General features: G+C 44.0%; 3 protein-coding genes across 3 annotated transcripts; 2 read left to right on the plus strand and 1 right to left on the minus strand.

The window, feature by feature from the left end:
* The first annotated feature begins 460 nt into the window (after positions 1-460).
* Positions 461-1,066, plus strand: LOC109738006 (uncharacterized). The gene has a single exon (XM_020297122.1). It carries the CDS (start codon positions 461-463, stop codon positions 1,064-1,066), a length of 606 nt encoding a protein of 201 aa, XP_020152711.1.
* An 11,169-nt stretch (positions 1,067-12,235) lies between these two features.
* On the plus strand, positions 12,236-19,246 carry LOC109737999 (DExH-box ATP-dependent RNA helicase DExH9). Its single transcript, XM_020297104.4, has 13 exons — positions 12,236-12,544; positions 12,758-12,958; positions 13,063-13,281; positions 13,525-13,866; positions 14,138-14,353; positions 14,903-15,153; positions 15,505-15,628; positions 16,178-16,451; positions 17,051-17,196; positions 17,316-17,465; positions 17,539-17,771; positions 18,246-18,510; positions 18,620-19,246. The coding sequence occupies exons 1-13, from the start codon at positions 12,251-12,253 to the stop codon at positions 18,896-18,898; spliced, it is 2,994 nt and encodes a 997-aa protein (XP_020152693.1). The 5' UTR covers positions 12,236-12,250; the 3' UTR covers positions 18,899-19,246.
* An 81-nt stretch (positions 19,247-19,327) lies between these two features.
* On the minus strand, positions 19,328-21,029 carry LOC109738000 (protein yippee-like At4g27745). Its single transcript, XM_020297105.3, has 3 exons — positions 20,779-21,029; positions 20,186-20,293; positions 19,328-19,815 (listed from the first exon to the last, which is right to left on the minus strand). Exons 2-3 carry the CDS (start codon positions 20,276-20,278, stop codon positions 19,588-19,590), a joined length of 321 nt encoding a protein of 106 aa, XP_020152694.1. The 5' UTR covers positions 20,279-20,293; positions 20,779-21,029; the 3' UTR covers positions 19,328-19,587.
* Positions 21,030-23,270: the final 2,241 nt, after the last annotated feature.

The raw sequence follows: 23,270 nt of genomic DNA on the forward strand, positions 1-23,270 counted from the left end.
CACACCGATGTCACAATCTCCTACATATTACTCCTAGGGACCACAATCCTTGAGGTGGCATCTCTCTTTATGTCCCTTCTTTCCTCCCTCGCGTCGAGTGAAGCACCAACATCTTTTCCCTTGCACCTATAGCCTTATGTGTAGCCAACTATGTTCACCCCGCAGGCCGACATAGAAAACACTGGTCCAAAATGCTTGGACAGTATAACATGTTCGAATACCACATGGAGCGAACTTCCACAGGCATCATGTCAGTTGTATCACGGTGGATTAGACAGACATTTTCAGTAATTCTCAACAGTAAATATCTCAAGGAGTTTTCAAGAGTCCACATAAGTAAAGATCTTGAGGAGTTTGTTCTGGTCTTCTGGACAAATTGTTAGAGTTGGGAACAGGGGAGCAAGCAGGCTGGAACTTTGCTAGCTTTCGTGGACAGCTAGCGCTTGATAGGTGGACCGCTATGCGCACGACCATCGATAGCACTGACATGCCAACAAGTGTGCTGATCTGGCACATTGCAACGGAGATATGCTACTTGACTGAAGAAAACAACAATGATCCACCTAAGAAGACAAGGGTGAGCAGAGATCTATCAAACTATATCATGTACCTTGTCTTCACGTGTGGTGTGATGCCTACAGGAAGCTCCAAACTCGTACCTTTGCTCACCCATAAGGAAATCAGGGAAGCTATTGGACCATATGCTGCTATGGCCACTAGGGATGAAGCTATTAGGATGGTGCTTGAAGCTAATAACAGAGAAAAGCCACAATCAGCCGATACAGATGATATGGGCGGCGGCAGCAGCCAACCGGCAACTCAGGTGGCTATTCGTTCTCCAGTGGTGCCTCGTGCATGTATAGTGGCGAACGAGCTGAATACCATGCCTAGAGATGGCCGCTGGGGCCTCATTGGAGATGTATGGCTGGAGATGTTTTTCTACATCGCGCCTCGCTGTGGGGGTGATTTCCATGCTCATCATCTCAATACCGGCGGGGAGTTCGTGACGCATGTCCTCCAACTCATGCGTTTACTAGGCCCTTTTCTACCACCGCCAGATGCTTAGCTACCACGACTACCGCCGGCATGCTCACCAAGATGTCCAGCTCCAAGACAGCATCGTCTGCCCCGGCTTCACCGACGAGCGACAACTAAAGAAACATTGTGCATTGTATCTTTAATTTCTTTTTTCTTTTGCGGATGATATCTTTAATATTTTTGTAAATAGCAAGTGTGTTCCCTTTTGCAAATAAGCTAGCGCACAAGCTCACGACATGTGTGAGACGTGCACCTGTACAAATGATTCGTATTGTGTCTTGCTAGCTAATGCCAGCTCCAAGTGCCATGCATGGTTCGTGTGGTCATGGGATCCATGCGCACTAGAACCGATCCTTCACCGTTTTTCATTTGAAAGTGTTTCCCCTTCCCACATTGTGTACTTCAGTGCATGCACATGGTTAACATATATTTGAACTTTGTAGTATTCTTTCTCATGCATGTTATAGTTCAGCTTTATATCATACCATGGATCCAAGTTGCATCGCTATATTCACGTCTTATAGGATTAGAGTTTTTTTTTCCGGTGGCGGTGATGGCGACAACGTGTAGATCAAGAATAATGTTTTCCTGATTTTTGGTTCACCTCATCGGATGTGTAGAGGAGGGGCAAGGGATTGCTCTTGTAAGGTGGTGGTTATTATTGTGTCTGTGTGTTATGCAGATTATCTTCGAAGGTGTCTTTCGGCGGAGTGGGCAGTCCTACTTCATCCGTTGGTCCTCTGCTCCTTCTCCGACCAACGCCGCTTGGCTAGCTTCGGCGTCGTTGGGGAACTTGTGAGGCTATTTCTCCCGGTTCCTCCTAGTTGGATCTGGGATGGTCGTGCAACCTTCTTCTCCGGGATGATAACCCGTTTTCCAAAGGGGTACCACCAACATCTTATGGCTCTGACGGGTGACTTCCCAGCTCGTGCGTCAACGACATTTCCCTAGCGTCGATGGCGTTTCATAGGTCTAAAGCTGGAATCGAGCTTCTACCCCTACAACCTGAGACCACACCCTGGTAGGGATCCGGTTCCTACCACATTGATGACAGCACAGTCCTCTCATGCATGCATGCATCGGTACAGATACTAAGCTCTCTCAAAATGCAGCTCTGGGGTGAATCGAGGCGTGAAGGAAGTGTGGGGTCCACCTTGTCAGCCTATGTTGACCCATTTTGAACCGCCTTGAACCAGGCAGATGCGTTGGGCCGCTAGACTTTGAGGGAACACGCGTCCCTTCGAGCGCACCGTGGGCGGCGTGGAAAGGGGAAAAGGCTGCAGGGCAAGGGGAAAAACTGGTGGCGTTGTTGTGTAATTTTTCTTTGTGATGAAGAGGAGCTATGGGGTGGCCGGCGGCGGCGAGGTAGCCTGAGCGCCTCGCAGCTAGGCATTCGCCGGTCTGGACCTCTCCGGATGGGAGAGGTGTTTTTGCTGCCTCCTTCTATTGATGTTTTCCCGTATTCTGGTATTCAACCCTCTTCATTCCCTTTGATTTAATTTAGCCAGCACGAGACGGTGGCGCCAACCTCGGAGGCACACGGTGTGGATGAGGTCCGGCAAAGGATTCCAAAGCACGTCTACGGGGACGCGGACGAGCTAGCGTTCCGCCGGCAAGCTGACCATCATGGGACATCCACGACGCGCTGCTCCTCTCCATGAGTCTGCTACTCACAACGCCGGAGGCCGCATCCTCGCCGTCGTCGCTTGGCACAGGAGTTGGCACAGGCCCAAGGTACGTCGCTTCCGTCAAGAGCACACACGTAGTCGCCGAATCGGCCGAGTTCTTTCCGGCCGTACGTAGACTACACGTACGTAGCACAACCAAGACACACAGGGCACAGGCTAACTAGCTAGCTTAACAAACGGGATTAGCACAACTCGGCGAAACATACGCACGCGAGAACACTTGGACGTTGAGACTGCCCATAATGGAAGTAACATAAGTAGTAAAATCACACATATCTAGATAAAATAGATGATGTGGCAAGCAATAAATGAAGAAAAAGAGGCATGTGGTAACATAGCTAGTTACTACTAGTATGACATATCAAGGCAAGATGAGTCTATAGCCTAATAAATGAAGTGTTGCATGTTACCACACATATGTTACTCCCCATTGTGGCTAGTTTTCTTATTACTTTGATCTGAGTTGATTACAGGCATAGGATACAGCTATATTTAACCTAAGCCTACTCGGATGATTGCAACGTATCCGTTACGGACACCACGACGTGGTTAATTCCAACAGCTGCCCTCTCTTGGCGTACGGGAGGCCGCCACGAGCCGTGCACTCGCCGACACCTCTGCGCTCACAGGAGGCCGCCAAGAGCATCACCATCGCCGCAGTCGATTGGGGCGCAGGAGGCCGCCACGAGACTCACTCTCGCCGCCACCGGACATGGTCTCCTCCGAGGTATTCGCGGTGCCGCCGTCGATGATCCTTGCCGGGCACGCGAACCAAGCTATGGCAGAGATGGATGACGTGGACTTCCTGGTGGTCGACGCAGCGGCGGTGCTGGTGGCAGCATGGACTAGAGAGAGAGAGTAGTTGGTGGTGATGCGCCACAGCGACGGGAAGCGACATGGCACAATGGTACTCCTAGCGTCCATTGCTGCCTGGCCTAGCGCATGTCGACGAAAAGCTGAGAAATGAGATATATGTTGTTGATTGCGATAAGCACCTAGCCTCCCAAGCTCGCTGACCAATGTGTAGGATGCCGACCTCCTCTTGCCGCACAGGAGGTGTTCGACCGAATGTTAGCATCAGCAAAACCACCATCACTCTGTTCTGCCAGTACCATGTCCTGGTTTGATGTTCACCCGTTGGTGGTGGTTCAGGCAATATATTCTGTGTATATAGCTGCACCAATGAGAATTGTCATTATGCCTGGCCTGTCTAATGCATCTGAACGCACGCATCAAGGAGATCCATGCATCAGGCACCAAACCAAGTGCTGCATTTTAGTTCTTCCAAATAAAGGGACTTGGAATCTAGACGTAGTTAAAATGAAGGCCTTCGATTATAACTGTTCTTCAAAGAAATGACCTATGTAGCTGGGTTCTTTAGGTTTCAGATTTGTGTTTCATTGGGTCATGGATATTCATAATTTTTTTGTTATATGCCATAAGTGATGCTTTTTCCAAGCTATTCCTATGAAATTCCAGTGTAGATGTTGAGAACCCTTGGTGTGCTAACTGCAGTTTTTCTTTTTTGAGGAAACAAGTGTTCTGCCGATGCATTATTGAAGAGGGGAAATAGTTCTAAAGATTATACAATGTATACTGGACAGGATATATATGTCAGTCAGGGAAGGCTTGGTAAAGGAAAAGTCAGTCTGGATTATGGTTGAGCATAATTTTCCCCTCTACGTCAACCCATGCCATTGCAGCTACGCCTAAACAGAGCATCTATATGATGGCATTTCAGGGAACATGTGCTTAATTAAGTGTTCAGATTTGGCTGCCAAATTAAGTAGGCTCCTTAATTTGATTACCAAACCTTTTTTCCTTTCTTTGATTTTGTTTTCGCTGCTTTGTTGATTGTACAACCTTACCTAAAGCTTGTTCATGTTATGAAGGTAGCTTCAGGAGTCCATGTCATTGCAAAAGTAACATGGCATGCAAGAGTTCAGTGGATAGTGGATAGATTCAGTCAGACTGGAACTTAATCCACACATATAGTTGTCTGTAAGTCTCCATGTTGTTGTAGATACAACCCGTCATCCCTTGTGCACGACACAACTTTGTGATTCTATGAAAAGATAGGTTTGTGATTCCATGAAAAGATTGGAGCGCCCAATAATTTCTTATTACTTTTTGGTTCGGTACAAGATATGAAATTATGAAAAAAAGTTGCAGATAAGGTCTCACCTGGGTGTTAACTTGCCTTTTCCCTGAATATGATCATGTACATGCATGCAATTTATCTGCATTCCTAAGTTATTTATTTGGGTTTTAACCAGAGGTAAAATAACTTTGCCGAGCTTTCTTAATTGTTGATTAATGTGGTCTAGGTTCTGGAACTACTTGTTCATGAGTTCGCATGTCTGTCTCACACAATTCCAAAATGAAACTGAAAGCATATGCCATAAAAAATTTATGTCTATCTCCTTTCATTTATTCCCCATGGTCCTCAAAAGTTTTCTCATTTCTATTTTTCCATACAACCTAGAGGACACCGTTCTTTGTTCGAAGGAAATTAAGGAGAGATGCAACTCACTATCTCCAGCAAGGAATTCAAGAAATATTAGACTACACCATTCATGCCCAACAAAATTATGTCCAGTTTTGAGTATACAGAAGTTTTACAGAAACCATTTTTATCTAGATGAAATGGAGAATAATTTAGCTCATGCTTATCTAATCCGGTCTGTTAGTTCGCTCCTTTTGATCATTAGTCATCAACGCTTGAAATTTGCGGCTTGATTCTCAGTGTAACCAGTCTTCTTGTCCTAAAGAGGAGCTCAAGGGAGAAGAGTGAACAAGGAGGAACTAGAAGAGAGTAGTAACAACTAACAAACCCCATCAATTATCATAATGAATCAGGTGCTAGATTCAGTTAACTCATGTTTCCTAACCAGTCTGTTTTCATAGTTGCCACTGAAAAAACCAGTAAGTGTTGTTGATGTTATTATAATCCTGGAACTGCATAGTGCTAATTATTACTATGAAAGGTGTTTTTTCCTTGCCATCTGCCTGAGAAGAGAATGTCCACTCAGATAATGGAGGTAATGCTATTTTCTTTAGCAGGTTTTTGGTTGTTACCAAGGTTGTCAGTATCTTAATCAACATATTCCTATCCAAAAGGTGTTGTTTCTATGAAGAGCGGCGACAAATGGATTGCTCTTCTTTTTAGATAAAAGGGGTATAATTAGTAAGAGAAAACATAAAAGTTATAGTCATATGCGACTCATGGTACGATTTATATGTTTATTTTTGCCATCTGCCTAAGAAGAGAATGTTCACTTAGATGTTAGTATGGTAGGATATATCTCTGCACGTATCTATTGTCTGTTGAGGAATGACCGAGGAGACTATAGTGTGGGCAATGATCCAGAGGAAACAAAGCTTGCTTTAAGAAAAAAATGGGTGGGCTGTGCTCTCCATCCTTCTAGAAGTTTTCAAGAAGGAATAGTCGAATCTAAATGGTATCATGTGCTATAGTGTTGTTATAGCCAAATAAAGGTTTGTTTGAGAAATTTTGAATATATTCAAACGGCGCGTTCGCTTCTAGTTCCGATGATGTACGCAAAGCTCCATCTCTCTTCCCCGTGGATCGGACCGGGTGCCGGAGTTTAATTTGGCTTTCCCGGACGCTGGAAAGCTATCAGCAGGACCATTCCATTACAGACAAGAAGAATTTTCTGTCGCCTTTATTCTGGAGGAGCTTTATTCGCTATACTAGAATTCCAAGACAAGCAAAGGGATTAGAATACACTTCTTGCCTTCTTGCGCAACATCAGCAGAGGGATTTTGTTCACTTTTTCTTTTTTCTTTTTTAAAGGAACTTCATATTCACCGGCTATGGAGGAAAATGGATTGCGGATTGGGCAAGTAATTTCAGAAGGGAAAATTATGCAAGAGGGAAAGAACGTTTTTTTTTTTTGGAAATGGAGGCGTGCCCCCGACCTCTGCATCATGACGATGCATGCAGCCATCTTATTAAAAAGTCTCGAAGTAGCGCAGAAACAAATAAGTATTACAGCTCGCAAGCGGAGCGAAAAATAAAAGGAAAATTACATGTTCAAAATCCCAATCGGTATGACAATGCAAAGGGTAAGCTCCCTAGACTCTGATCCTGTTATGCAACCGCCATCCGAACCGGTTGAATATAGCCCGCGCTACCATCTCCCACTGGTTGCACCCAGTAACCAAAGGCTCCCTGGAGTCTGTAGGAGTGAGTACGGACCACGTACGGATCCATGCGGACGCTCTGAAGATGACCTGCAAGAAAGTTAAAGTATGTTGTCCGTTAAAAATCATGTCATTCCTGCAATTCCATATAGCCCACATGAGCGCACATATTTCAATCCGAATACGAGCCGCAGTAATCTGATCAACCCTAGCTAACCACGTTCCAAACAACGATTCAATGTCAACTGGAGGAGTAATGTTAAAGGCTATATGGATCGTTCTCCAAAGCAGCTTGGCGAGTGGGCACTCTATGAATAAGTGTTGTATTGTTTCATCATGATCACAAAAACAACGACGCGAACTACCTACCCACCACCTCTTAAGTAAGTTATCTTTGGTGAGGATCACTTGCTTGTGGACGAACCACATAAAGATCTTAATACGCATGGGAATCTTAACCTTCCAAATATGTAACGGTCTCGAGATTGGGCCAGAATTAATCAACTAATGCACGTCTAGCTAACTTCCAAATATGTAACGGTCTCGAGATTGGGCCAGAATTAATAGAAAGATTTCACCGCAAACACCCCATTTCTAGCTAACTTCCAGTGTATCGAATCAGGTTGGTCGAATAATTGAACATCTATCAATATCCGGACCAAATGCATCCAGGCAGTCCATCGCTCACCAACTAACGCACGTTTGAACTGAATGTTCAAGGGAGTCGTTTGAAATACTGTGCCTACGTAATCCTCCTTACGTTGCACGATGGGTTATTCTTTGCCGACCTAAGGACCAGGAGGGTCTTGGTATTGAGAACTTGGAAATTAAGAATAAATGTCTTATGAGTAAAGAGGGAAAGAGGCAAAGAACGTAGTAGCGGACATGTTTTGAATTATAATGCTATAAAGCCAATGCATCATGCACACACACACACACACAGCCGATGCCAAAGCTCACGTGCTCACTTGCTCTTCGTGGAAGCAAGCATCTCCCCGAAGACTTGAGATTTGCTCCACTCGTGCATATGTGTATAAATTAATACTCTACTATGCATTTCGTGTGCATGCAGCAAACAGTAGCACCATCAATTTGGTTTGCTTGCCTATCCACCTGATTGGGAATGAGGCCACTAAGGGATACCGCGCATGTTGGAGGGGACAATGCGATCCAAAGACAGAGGTAAACAATGCATATGCAACTCCTTGCTTTCATTTTCATACAATTTTTAAAAAACTTATTTTATTTTGTGGGATTTTTTTTGTACTAGACAACTTTCACAAGACATTACCAAAGTGTAGAGAGTGTATATAGTTATATGGACTACGGAAATCCAACTCGGTGCCCAGGCTCATCTGCTCCCGCTCAGAAAAAAAATCAAAACAAATACTAGAAAATTTCAAAAAAAATCTGTGTGGTAGATAATTTGATGCGTGAGATCCGCTCCAAATTTCAACTCATTTGGACATCTGAGAAGCTCTCGGCAAAAGACAAATCAGGTCAGAACAGTGCATGAACATTAAACTTTTTTACAGACCCTGAATTTTTCTTTTTTGCTGAGAGCTGATCAGATGTCCAAATGAGTTGAAATTTGAAGCGGATCTCACGCATCAAATTATCTACCACAAAAAATGGATTTTTTTTTGAATTTTTCTAGTATTTGTTTTGATTTTTTTTCTGAGCGCGGCTGCAGATGAGCCCGGGAGCAGAAACTCCACGTCGGACTAACCCTACAATGCATACGAGACTAGTAATTTCAAACCTCAAAAGGAAAGGGTGTGTTCGCCTGTGCAGGCCCATGTAATTCATCCCTTAGTTTCATTGCTTTTGTCTATTTCCATAGCTTTCTTCCTGAGCTACACACACACATAAATAGAGCCTACATGTTTTGCATGGATAAACCCTAGAGGATCTATTTTTAGGAAGGAGAGAATACTATATTTCCCTCAAATATGGTTTAAGCTCAGCACCTACTAAATCCTTTTGGTCGACGTCCAACCACCATCATACCTATCTTACTCCGTATATAACCTAGATATAGACTAAGTCATGGTTACATTTTGCTAAAATGATACTCTATTAATGCTGCATTTTTATTTCAAATGATGTGCAATTTTAGGTGCAAAAATCTCAAGCAATTAAGGATTAATTTTTATTATTATAAATTATTATGTTGGATATACAAAAAGGAAGAAAACAGCGAAATGCATGTTAATAGGCAGAGCAAATGATACAATATTTGATGATCTAGTGAGTGACACTTCTATTATTTTGGGTTTGGCCATCCGCAGCTTACAGACTGTCCAAGAGCTCTGGAACGAATGGGAAATCCATTGCCTCATACTTGCAAGCTTTAGCCTACAAGTATTCCTCTTCTTCGCAGCAGGCATGCGGAGGCATAGTGTGTCCCGCGTCCTCAACTTCCTTATATGGTTAGCCTACTTATCGGCTGACTCCGTGGCCATTTTTGTTCTTGGACATCTCGCGGTCCATGCAAGCGGCTCACACCATCTTCTTATCTTCTGGGCGCCATTCCTCCTCCTCCACTTGGGAGGGCAAGACACTATCACCGCCTTCTCCACGCATGATAACGAGCTCTGGCGACGCCACTTGTTAGGATTGGTCACACAAGCATCTGTGGCTGGCTACGTCATCTCAGTATCATCTTGGCAAGACAGACTACTCCTAGCTGCCACAGTGCTCATGTTCCTGTCTGGGTTTTTCAAGTACATCGGGCGTACCCTTTGCCTTTACATGTCTAGACCAGAGTCTTTCCGGGGTTCTATGGTGCTTACGTTGGATAAATATGTTAATGGCATATACAATGCACCATATATTGTTGGGAGGTATTCCTTCGAGGAAATACTAAAGCAAAGAGTAGATGATATGATGCTTAACGAAGTGAGGCTACCGCCCTTTGGCGGTTCAGGTATATTGTTGGATAGTCCTCTGAATGATATGGCTACTATTGAAGGTGCACATATCATACCAGACTTGCTCAATAAGCTCCAATCCAGTTCAAACCGCTCCGGGGCCTATGTTTATGTCAGCAAACGGCTTGTTCGTTCTTATGAAGTCATCTACACCAAGGCTTCCCTTCATTTTGCGTGGTCTAAGACTTTCAAAGCAGCAATGTCCGAGGATTACAATCAAAAAACATTGGCCAAAATAGTTTTTCACATTTTATCATTCCTATTAGTTTTCCCACTTATCTCGGCCTTGGTGACATTAAAGCTCTTCATGGATGCCGAAAAGGCCCAACTCTACACCCAGACTGATGTCACAATCTCCTACATATTACTCATAGGAGCCACAATCCTCGAGATGGCATCTCTCTTCTTGTCCATTCTTTCCTACTTTGCATCTGAAGAAGCAATATCTTGTCCGCCTGTAGCTTGTTTAGCTAGCTATATTCACCCCGCAGGCGGACATAGAAAACACTGGTCCAAAATGCTCTCACAATATAACATCTTGGACTGGTGCATCCGACAAAATTATACATGCATGCAGTCATGCATGGCTTCAATAGTACCACTAAGGATTGACGAGACATATTCAAGAATCGCTGTCAGCAAAGATCTGGAGGAGCTTGTCCTTGGCAAGTTGATAGACTTGGGAATGGGGGATAAAAAATGTTGGAACTTTGCTAGCTTCCGGGGACAGATAGCGCTCGAGAGGTGGACTGCTATGTGCACGATCATTGATAGTGCTGACCTGCCAACAAGTGTGATGATCTGGCACATTGCAACGGAGTTATGCTACTTGGAATATGATAGGAGGTATCATTACGATCAAACTAACAAGATGAAGGTGAGCAGAGAGGTGTCAAACTATATCATGTACCTTGTCTTCAAGTGTGATGTGATGCTTACAAGCAGCTCCAAGCTCCTACATAGCAACACCCGTAAGGAAATCAAAGAAGCTGGATCTTGTCCGTCAACAATACTTGTACGTAACAGAGAAAGGCATCAACAAGCTGCTACAACAGTTCACGTGGACATTCCTAGTAGCAGCAGCAACAACGAGCCGATAACTCAAGTGCAACTTTTGAAAAACAATATAAAGGCTCTTACTTGTCCGGTGTTGCCTCGTGCATGTACAATGGTGGACGAGGTGAGTTGCATGTCTGTAGATGACCGTTGGGACCTCATCGCAGAGGTATGGCTAGAGATGCATGCTTTTCTACATCGCACCTCGATGTGGGTCGGCTTTCCATGTCCAACATCTAGGTACTGGTGGGGAGTTCGTGACGCATGTCCTTCTGCTCATGAAGTTACTAGGCCCTTTTCTACCCCCGCCAGATGCTTAATTAGCTACCGCTAGGGCCGCCATGGTCACCAAGATGTTTGAGCTCCAAGACACCCCCCTCGCTTTACTTGTGAGTGCCAGATAAATAAAGCTTGTGAGTTGTATCTATCTATACTGTCTTCAGTAGCAAGTGTGTTTCATTCTGCAAATAAGCTAGCGTACAAGCTCACGGTGTGTGTGAGACGTGCGCGCGCACGTAGAAATGATTTGTGTTGTCTTTTGTAATCGTATCAGTGGAAAGCTCCGAGTGCCATGGTTTTACGCATGTGGTCATAGGACCCCACGCGCACTTGTTACGAATATTCAATTTAATTAAACCTCGAGCTTGAATTCAAACACTTGGAACCTATTTGCGTCGTGCCTTCAACTTGTCTATCATCTTTCCCGCAAGAAAAGAAAGACTGTTTCCGTGGGTCAAACACAGAAATGCAGGAAAGCCGTGCTAAATTTTGTAACACTATGCCGGTTACCATTTACCGCTTAGTTGAACGAACACACGTCTTATAGCCATTCCTAATCATAAGACTAGTCACAATGGATAGTAACTTAGACTAGTAACATACATATGTTACTAGTTTATGTTACTACCTCCACAGTGGATAGTAACATATGTGTTGTGTCATGCATCATTTCATTTATTACGTTGTAGACTCATCTTTTCTTGATATGTGTGATGTTACAGTAACTAGCTATGTTACCACATGCCTCTCTTTCTTCATTAATTACATGCCACATCATCTATTTTGTCTAGATAAGTGTGATGTTACCATCTATGTTACTCCCACTGTGGGTAGTCTAAATACGTATGAAAGCAAACGTTTTAAAATCTCCATTTCCATTGGTTGTTAGCGTGCATGAGCCCCAAGATGCACAATCCTCTAAACCCGTTGTCGGCCATAGAAAACGCCTATCATAATCCCGGACACTGACAGGCGGGGCCCAAACGCAGAGGCGAAACAGCCAGACAAGTTCCCCGCGGGCGACCAATCGATACCACTCCCCTCCATAAACCCTAGCCCGCCGCCGCCGCCACCGACGCCCGCCGCGCCATGGAGGCCACCCTCAAGCGCAAGGCCGCGGAAGCCCCCGCCGACGGGCCCGACCCCCCGCTCAAGGCGCCGCGCGCGGACGCCGCTCCCGCTCCCCCGCCGCCGGCCGCCGCCGAGCGCGTCGCCTGCCTGCACGACGTCTCCTACCCGGAGGGCTACGACGCGTCCGCCTCCGGCCCGCGCGTCGTCGCCGGCGGCGGCGAGGGCGCCGCCCCGGCCAAGACGTTCCCCTTCCCGCTCGACCCCTTCCAGTCCGAGGCCATCCGCTGCCTCGACAACGGCGAGTCCGTCATGGTGAGCAGCAAATCCAATCCCCGCGCCTCCCCCCATCATCCCAACCACGCCGCTCTTGGCTTAGCTTCTCCTGGTCAATGTAATTCCACTGTAAAAATTTGGTCTTTACTTGCTTCCGCCTGCTGGATTGGGCAATTGGTCCTGCCGCCAAGTTTTCCCCACACGAAATTTATTACTAGTTGCTCTGCCTCTCATGCGTGTTTCATTCACCAGGTTTCGGCGCACACGTCGGCGGGGAAGACGGTGGTGGCGCTGTACGCGATAGCCATGTCCCTGCGCAACCAGCAGCGGGTCATCTACACGTCGCCCATCAAGGCCCTCAGCAACCAGAAGTACAGGGAGTTCAAGGAGGAGTTCTCCGACGTCGGCCTCATGACCGGGGACGTCACCATCGAGCCAAACGCATCTTGCTTGGTACCGGATCGATCGCCAACCACATTGAGTTTTGTACTCTCCCTCTGTGCATATGCCTGTTTGGTGCTTAAAGCGCGCGTGTGTGTGCGTGCTCTGAAATGCAGGTCATGACCACGGAGATTTGGCGCAGCATGCAGTACAAGGGGTCCGAGGTGATGAGGGAAGTCGCCTGGGTTATCTTCGATGAGGTGCATTACATGCGTGACAGGGAGAGGGGAGTGGTGTGGGAGGAGAGTATTGTGATGGCCCCCAAAAACTCGCGGTTCGTGTTCCTCTCGGCAACTGTACCTAATGCCAAGGAATTTGCTGATTGGGTTGCCAAGGTTTGTCAGCATGTCCTTCCGGTTTTCTGTTGTCACCTTGACATCATAGTTCATAAGAGATCATAAAAAAGTTCTCTGCTCAATAAATTTAAGGGACATGCACACAAGTATCATTCTGTTGATGCACACATAAATATCTGTTTGCCGCAATGCATTTGATGTTGTACATGGTCAACCATTCATCTATATTTTCAGCATATGTGTGTTCTGCATAATTAAGGTAGTACGATTTTTGTTTCTCAGGTACATAAGCAACCTTGTCATATAGTATACACCGACTACCGACCTACACCTCTCCAGCACTATGTATTTCCTGCTGGAGGTGATGGCTTATACCTGGTCGTTGATGAAAATGGCAAGTTCAGAGAGGACAGCTTTCAGAAATCTCTGAATGTCCTTGCCCCTGCTACTGGCAGTGACAAGAAGAGGGAAAACGGGAAGCGGCAAAAGGGCCTTGTCTCGGCAGGCAAAACTAATGAAGAAAGCGACATATTCAAGATGGTGAAAATGATAATTCAGCGTCAATATGACCCTGTAATACTTTTCAGCTTTAGCAAAAGGGAGTGTGAATTTCTTGCCATGCAGGTAAGTTCTTTTCTACTCCCTCCGTTCCTAAATATAAGTCTTTGTAAATATTCAACTATGGACTACATACGGAGCAAAATGAGTGAATCTACACTCTAAAATGCATCTATATACATCTGTATGTCGTTCATAGTGAAATCTCTCCAAAGACATATATTTAGGAACGGAGGGAGTAGTTTCTAGATTGACCGTCGCTTTGCAGGATATAAATATTCTGTGTCTCAAGGAAGTAAATGCCTAAGTTGATTTGATTGTCCTGCTTGTGTTCTAGATGGCCAAGATGGACTTGAATGGGGATGATGAGAAAGTGAACATTGAAACCATTTTTTGGAGTGCCATGGATTTGCTTTCAGATGATGATAAAAAGCTTCCCCAGGTTTCAAATATGCTTCCTTTATTGAAACGTGGCATTGGAGTACATCATTCTGGCCTGCTGCCCATTTTAAAGGAAGTGATTGAGATACTTTTCCAAGAGGGCCTCATCAAGGTTAGCAAATGTTACTGATCTCATGGTTTCTTGGCCTACCACTGTTTCCTTGCCTCCAAACTAGCATATATATATAGAAGTGTGATAGTGTACCAATACTCACCCTAGTGGCCTATTACTTTGTCTTTGGAGGAATACAATTATTAGCTTCTTTCTTGAGCTAAAACTGCGTGCCTTAGAAGCTGAGGTTATAGTTCTTTGTTTTAGTCTTCCACACCAAAGGAACAGATGATGGATTTAGGTCATTAGGATAGTTGCTGTTGTATTGCAGTTTCGTAGTGAACATGGAGTATTTTTCTTGAGTTTGCAATGTATAAAAATGTGTATGTTAGATTTTTTTGTAACCCTACTCTTATATGAATAATAGCACCGTAAAACTTGATTGAAAGAAAGTGAGAGGTCTAAATCTTGCCAAGTATTTACTGATCTTATTCTGTGTCATGACTTATGAACTGATGATTTGGGAGTATTTATTTTATTTGAATCGTAAGTGATAATTGTATTTTGTGACTAATAATTTCTTGCTGATACTGAAATCTGCTGTTGTAGTGTCTGTTTGCCACAGAGACATTCAGTATTGGATTGAACATGCCTGCAAAGACTGTTGTGTTTACCAATGTACGTAAGTTTGACGGAGATCGATTCAGATGGTTATCAAGTGGAGAGTACATCCAGATGAGCGGCCGTGCTGGTCGTCGAGGTATTGATCAGCGTGGTATCTGCATATTGATGGTAGATGAGAAAATGGAACCCTCAACTGCCAAAATGATGCTGAAAGGAGGTGCTGATAGTTTGAACAGGTCTATATCATGTATTCTTTGCTCCTTCTCCTATCTAGAACAATAACATACATACATTCCAGCTGAATAGTGTGAATGGAAAGACCATCTGGAGGAGAACCGAGACTCGGATTTGATGTTTCACTTGGTTTGCACTATGCTTAAAAATGTTGTTCGCCATATCTATTGTGATAACTGGGTAGTTTCGTCGATTCATGCTATATCACTTCATTGCATCTTGGAATCTTGAGTTAGCATCGCTTAAGTTTTCAGTTACTATTTCTGTATTTCTTATGTTTCTTCCAGTTGTTTAAATGCACATTTTTCTTCTATTTCTCTCTCTCTCTCTGATATTATTATCGTCTTGATTAGTGCCTTTCATTTGAGCTACAACATGTTGTTGAATCAACTGCGCTCTGAGGATGGTGATCCAGAAAAGCTTCTTCGGCATTCATTCTACCAATTTCAAGCAGATAGAGCTCTCCCTGATCTCGAGGTTTGTTAAAATGTTCTAATTATTTCCTTTCTTTGAATAAACTTCTAACATTTGGAGTCTGCCTCTTGTCCTTTTTGCCCATGATCCTGTTAGTCAGCTTTGGGCATACATGCATGTTCTTTGAATCTCATGGATACTCGTGTAAGGTTGCTGTAATATATATTTTTTAGTATAATTATTTCTAGGGGTATTCCCCACTGTTTCCATTAAGATGTTCCTGCCACAACAATGTTTTATTACCTGCGTTTTGCCATTTATTATGATATGGTTGCATGTTTACAAAGAAGTTTTTTCAGAATGGTACCCGAACTGTGTCGGTTGTGTTCATGAGTGTTCACACATGCATACGTGCAGTAAACCCTTACGTTGGATGTGTCAAGATGATGCTAGCTAGCCTGTATATACCAGTTAGAATAGCAGTTAATGTTGGTAAACTGGCTGGTGTCACCTACCATAGCAGTGCCTTTTGGTCTACATCAAAAACCCCAGCTACTAAAGCATTTCTGCAAGGAACTTATCCTGACATTCCTCTGTTTGAATTTTGTGCAGAAGCAAGTCAGGGAACTGGAAATAGAAAGAAGTTCCATGGTTATTGAAGACGAGGAGAGCGTGAAGGACTACTATGATCTCTTACAGCAGTACAGAACTTTAAAGAAGGATGTCCGTGATATTGTACTTTCGCCAAAATATGTTCTGCCTTTCTTGCAATCTGGAAGGCTTGTTCGTGTTCAATACAGTACAGATGAGTCCACCTTCTCCATTGACGAAAATGTGTCGTGGGGAATTATAATAAATTTTGAAAAGGTGAAAACCAATGCTGAAGGTAACATACATACACTCTTCTCTGTTAGTTTTGCTATTTTATTCATGGGGTTCACTCTTCAGTTATGACCATTCAGCTGTGACCATAATTTTGCAACTTTTTTCCAGTCAGTTAGCAATGTAAAGATCGCACAGCTTCATTTTATAGAATTGACCTGCCATTGCCAAGTCAAGAGTAATCTAATCTCCCCTTATAGGAAACTATATGGCATTCCCTTTGTAGAAGATCTCAAGCTTGTATGAGCTTGGTGGCTAATTAGCCAGTTACACACTGCAGCCATCATGGCAGCAATCTCTGTGTGAATGGTCAGTAAGCTCACCTACATTAACCCGTTTTGTTGTGTCAATTGAAGGAATGACTCCTTCACGGGTTTCCTTCTTTGATCCATCAACTCACATAATCGCTTAAGGTTGTTTGTTTCAGACTAACACATGTCGTTCTCGTTCCTACCCTCTTATGTTTTAATTCATGAAACAGTTGCCTTACAATGTGATCCTAACTCTGACGTTTTATGGTCATTGCTTTACAACATTTAATAGGGTGGAGGTAGTGTCTGTAGCTATTTTGACTCTGCTGACTTCTGGTTTTTGTTCTTACAGAAAGAAGGCCCGAGGATTGTGATTACACTGTTGATGTCCTCACAAGATGTTCTGTAATCAAGGACATAAGTGGAAAGAAGACAATGAAGGTTATTCCTCTCAAATCCCGTGGAGAACCAGTTGTTATTTCGTTGCCACTTTCTCAGGTAATTTACTTCTCCCATTTCACCAGTTAACCTGTCATGTTCCACTTCTAACCATATTTTATCACATTTCAAAGCTGTTTGTTTTCTTACTCTAATCCTAAATTGAACTAAATAAACAGATTGATGGACTAAGTAGCGTTCGGATGTACATACCCAAGGATCTTTTGCCTGTAGAAGCTCGAGAAAACACATTGAGGAAAGTTGACGAAGTGCTTTCAAGGTTTGCTAAAGATGGGGTTCCTCTCTTGGATCCAGAAGAAGATATGGAAGTAAGAATATATTGTGCATAATTGCCAGGCTTCCTCTTCTCATTTTCAATTCTAATGATTTTGTTCCTTTCAGGTAAAATCTAGCTCCTACCGGAAAGCTGCCAGAAGAATAGAAGCTCTTGAGAGCTTATTTGAGAAGCATGACATCCGTAATGCTCCCCATATCCAACAGAAGCTGAAGCTCTTGCATGCTAAGCAAGAAATAAAAGCCAAAATAAAGTCCATAAAGAAAACAATGCGGGCCTCGACTGCTCTAGCCTTTAAGGACGAGCTCAAGGCACGAAAACGAGTTCTTCGTAGGCTGGGGTAATGCATCCTCTGACACCCAAATTTTATTTGTCTTTGGTTTGCTTGCATCTCGGAAAATTGCAAAATGAACTTTCATGTTACCGTGGGTGAACTAGGCAATAACATTCCCATGTTTGTGACAAAAATCCTTGCTGTTGTGTCCTGCAGATGTTGGATTCTTAGGAAGTACAGTAGTATTCTTTGAGAAAATATTTGCAGAACAAATTTCTTTCTGCTTGGGCACCTGATGAAAACAAGGACAAAACTCAACTATTCTGCTAGAACAATCGTTGACTATTAGAGTTAAATACTAACCTCATTGTTTGAAAATTAGAGATGTATCTTCCTTTATAAAGTGCAATTTGGTTGTATTGAGATTATATGAAAGTTCATGCTATTTGTTTTTTGCATGAATAGAAAGTACTGTCTGCTGTGTCTACCTTCATTTTCTTGTTTTTCATAAACCTTATTGGGGTGTCTTGTTGATTTCAGATATATCACCAGTGAGGATGTAGTTGAAATAAAGGGCAAAGTGGCATGTGAGATCAGCTCAGCCGACGAACTGACATTGACCGAGCTTATGTTCAGTGGCACTTTGAAAGATGCTACTGTGGAGCAGATGGTGGCTCTGCTCTCTTGCTTTGTCTGGCAGGAGAAGCTTCAGGATGCCCCAAAGCCAAGGGAGGAGCTCGACCTGCTCTTCTACCAGTTGCAAGAGACGGCACGACGGGTCGCGAACCTCCAGCTTGAATGCAAGGTACTAAATAATGCTAGTACCAGAAAATCATAACTTGTGCTGTTTTGATGCTTCAGAATTGCATCCCAATTGCTGAAACTTGTTTTTGTTATGGCCCTGCTGATGACAGATCCAGATCGATGTTGAGAGTTTTGTGAACTCCTTCCGCCCCGACGTGATGGAGGCCGTGTACTCGTGGGCCAGAGGGTCCAAGTTCCACCAGATCATGGAGATGACACAGGTGTTCGAGGGCAGCCTGATCAGGGCCATCAGGCGGCTGGAGGAGGTCCTGCAGCAGCTGATCCTGGCATCCCAGTCGATCGGTGAGACCCAGCTCGAAGCCAAGCTCGAGGAGGCGGTCAGCAAGATTAAGAGGGACATCGTGTTCGCCGCGTCCCTGTACTTGTGACACCTCCTGCGTGGTTTGGTTCCATGACAGGAGCTCATGCGCGGGGATAGAGAGGTTACATTGTCTGCTGTTCTTGTCCAGCGCCATCGACATGGACACGGTCGGGCTCCCTTGACTGGTTTGCTGTAACACGGAGCGGCATGTTGTCGCCATGGCGGGGGATACAATTTTGTAGGTTGTAGAAGCAGTAAGTCGTGATTGAATTGATTAGGGTTTTGGTCCAAGGACTCAAACTTGTACCCTTTTTCTTCTTCCCTGTACACAGAAACAGAGAATTGGACTAGAGATGTACCTGAATTGATATGCAGTGAATTTTGAATGTCTGATAGTATTTTTCTTGCGATGTAACTGAATTCATGCCAATTCAAATGAATGTGTTTGTGTTGCTTGTCATGAGCCATCTGTTTGTGATCAATCTGAACAAGGAAATACAATCATACACCATCCATTTTATTTATGACCAATGAGAAAATGGCTCCCACACAAATGAAGACAAGTTTGTCTCCCCACACAACAAATCACAAACGGAGTTTCAAAGAACAAATTACAAATGGCACGGAAATAACACCCAACAGACTGGTAGTAGTAGTTTTAAAAACAAGAAAACGGAGTGCTGCTATGTACAAAGAAGAGAGCATTCTCCTGGGAGCACATGGTTGGTTGAATCTTATCTTTGTTTCATTTATTTGCTACCAATTCTCCTGCACAATCTTGGCCTTTTCGAATATGAACTTGCCTTCCTTGTACTTCTGGGACTCCTCGTAGGCCCTCTCGTACTTCCACCCGAGCACCTCGCGGCAGTCACGGCAGTGGATGTCGGCGACGGTGTGGAGCCCCGTCATGAGCTGCCGGTCCTCCTTGGCCCCCGTGGTGACGTTCATGGCGTGGGAGAAGAGGAACGCGCGGCCATTCCTCCCCTAGAACAACAGCCGAAAGAACAGAGGTATTAGTATTTATCCTCGAAACACAATTAAAATTGAGATAGACATATCAAGGCCTCGACATCAGATGGCAATATCATCTCTGGTTATCTGAAACTCTGCCATGTAAGTATAGAAACACAAATGGTAGCTAAACTCTGATCGTTGGACCTCTCCACTGCAGTTGATGAACCTATTTAAACTCCCTACAACCAGTCCAACATATATACATTACTGGTCCATCTAATTCCTTTTTACTGATTAAGCTGTGTCTGTCCAATCTTGACCCCCCCCTGACGCAGGGCCCAAAGTAAGACAGTAAGGAGGAGAAGCAAACTAATTAATTATCCTTGTTCTTCTTCTTCACCTGGAAGGCCTTGGAGATGATATCGTCGTGGAGGCAGACGTGGTTGCGGCAGTGGCAGCAGCTGTACACGCGCGGGCCGACCAATTCCGCCATCTATCTATCTCCTTCCTGCATACGACCAATCCGATTCAACCGAATTAGGAATCTAAGTAGTCCACAGCAGCAGAATGCAGCGGGATGACCAAACACTAACATATAATAGGACTAATAACCATTGGTTGTTATCTGAAACGAAAATCCAAACATCATTGCAACTAGTTCTCTGAATCTGACCGCCAAACACTTTATATGTGCAGTCTGTTGATGGTTCCAATTGAGCTGGGCAGCTGGCAGTTAATGATCATCAGAAGATGAGTGTAACCTATGACTGAATAGCTATCATCGCCGTCTTCTTTGCCCTCATGATGATGGTTGTGAGGCAAACAGATGATGCAAAAAAGTAGCGCTGGTAAGGGATTATATACATGTAACAAACAATCCCAGAGGCTGTTTTTCTTTCTGTAACATGTCTGTTTTGTGCATGGACTAGTGAGAATCAGTGGTGGTGACCAACTGAAGAACCCCCCCGATTGAAAGAGGCGGGGAAAGCATACCTCGCTTGCTCCCTGACCAAGAGTCCCGGTGCTTCTTGCTCCTTGGGCACTCGGCGCAGTTGGGCGGCGGCGTGCACGACAAGGGGCGGCGGGAAGCAGCCGGCGGCGGTTGGCAGTCCAAGGAAGGGGAATCGGGAGGAAGACCTAGATTGCTTGCTTGCTAGAACCAAATCGCCATGGGAGTCTCTGTCCGTCCGTCCGTCCGTCCGTCGATTTGGGGGAAAGGAGAAGAGAGACTTTTTTTTTTCTTTTCTCTCCCTACTAGACTAGAAGAGACGTGAGAGGCTGAGAGCACTGTGCGCATCGCTGCATTATTGGGCTGGCCCAGAATGCTGGGTCAGTAGTAAAAATAACCAGTTCTAAAAAATATATTATTCCTCCGTCTCGAATTACTTGTCACGGAAATGAATGCATCTAGACGTATTTTAATTTTTACATACATCCATTTTTATTCATTCATGCAACAAGTAATTCAGCACGGAGGGAGATCAGCGAAAGTGAAAATAGATACATTATTAGTTCCGAAAGCCATTTCAAAAAAAATAAAATACAAGACTTTGTTCATCTGAAATAACGAGCACATAGTCTACGATGAGGGGTACAATACCATTCAAAGGCTCCTCGAACCAGTAAATAAAATCTAGCCAACTTAGCAAGCTCATATGCAACCTTATTTGCTTCTCTAAAACATTGTTCAAAACATCCGTACACCTTTAGAATTTTCGATTACCTCCTACAATGAATTTGCCTTTATTGTCTCTTAGGACAACACCAACCGTGCCCATAAAAACGTCATGATGAAAAGAAGCATCCGCATTAAGTTTTACAAAATCCCACCCACCAAAGAAAAAAACCCGACCCCCTCTTTTCATTGTAGCCTTAGGAGAGAAAACTGTGCCAATAAACATGTCATGAACGAGCGAACCATAGTTTGTCGTTAGAGGACGTATCCCCATAGAAATCTGGTTACATCTTGATTTTTCTCCTTAAGGGTACTGAAAAATGTCAGTAGTCTTCGTAGGGTGGAGAATGTGACCGAATATTTTAGATGGGATCACATACGAGGAATTTACCCAAGTAGAGGCCCTCATGGTTGAGGTAATACCCTACTCCTGTTTTCGCTTTGATTGATTATTGAAAAATGCCTTGTGTGAGGGGGTTACAATACGAGTCGATTTGTTGCAACCGAGACAGTGACTCAATATTAGATGATTCCGACTACCCCCTAGCCTTGCCTTATAAGAGGGGATGAGGTCAAGATTTTTTTTTCCGAAAATATGTTTTTAGGGCAAATCTAAACATAAAGAAAAATGAAAGAGAAAAATTGGGACATGAGGGACACTTGGGACCGAAGCAAAAAAATAAAATAAATGAAAGTTGTAAAATGAGCCACGCTAGTCGTGTTTATGGGCCAGTCCATGTGCTAGCGCCATGGTCTTTAAGACCTATCAACTAATTGAGGGGCGCTTCTTCGGGAGCCTCCCCAAGGGTCATTTGTGGTGGGCTGAGAGCGCGCCATTTGACGCTTTTGGCGCGCTCTCAGCCGCCGCCACATGTCGCTCTTGGGCGTCCCCTTCGGATTTTTTTCGCACGCATTTTCGGCTTTTCAAATGTTTCTTTTTTGTTTTTCACCGTCTTTCTCTGCTTTTCAAAGAAAAAATTGATCTTTTTGCGCGAAAAAACGTCTTTTATTTGCTTCCACGAGAGGCACGGCCGTGCCTTTTGGAAACAAAAAAGTGCGTTTTTCTTTTTTTTTCTTCCGTGAGAGGCACGGCTGTACCTCTTGAAAACAAAAAAAATGTTTCTATTTTTTTTGCGTCCGTGAGAGGTACGGCCATGCCCCTCGAAAAACGGCTTTCGGAATGGGAAAAAAGTGCTCCTGGTTCAGTTTTTTCGTCCGTTTTCTTTTTGAAAAAATGTTCGTCAAAACCTATCAACCCGTGATCTAGTTTTAAAAATCTCAACGCGAGGAATCCAAAAAAAGGTTCGAGATTTGGACGCACGGTTTAAAAGATAAAGAGTTTGGAATAAACAGATCTACTACAAAAGGGAAAACTTGAAGATTTGGACGTACGGTTTACAAGTGGCGTACATGCAGCGTGCCACTTGTCGCAACCTAGGAAATGTGAAAGTGATCTTTAGAAGGAGTGCTCCTCAATTAGTTAGTTCGAACCTGATCTGATCTGGTTAGGGTATTGGCAGATGTTTTTTAGACTTGGACCGACGAAGTAGAATCCAAGGAAGATGAATGGTCAGTATGATTTTGATTGTAATTTTTTTTCTCTCATCATATTGTAGACTCTCATCCCGCAAAAAAATAAAAATAGAAAAAATTGTAGACTCTCAGCGCCCGGATACACTGGGCCTCGACTGAATTGGGCCGCAGCAGGTAGCTAGGGTGCCACCACGCGAAACGAACTAAAAAAGAATGTCTTAAAAAAAACACAAGCGATAGTGCAGAGCAGAGCAGTCTCGTCGTCTCCTTCCCCCCC

The sequence above is a fragment of the Aegilops tauschii genome, chromosome 7 (assembly GCF_002575655.3).
Source record: "Aegilops tauschii subsp. strangulata cultivar AL8/78 chromosome 7, Aet v6.0, whole genome shotgun sequence".
NCBI lineage: Eukaryota > Viridiplantae > Streptophyta > Magnoliopsida > Poales > Poaceae > Aegilops > Aegilops tauschii.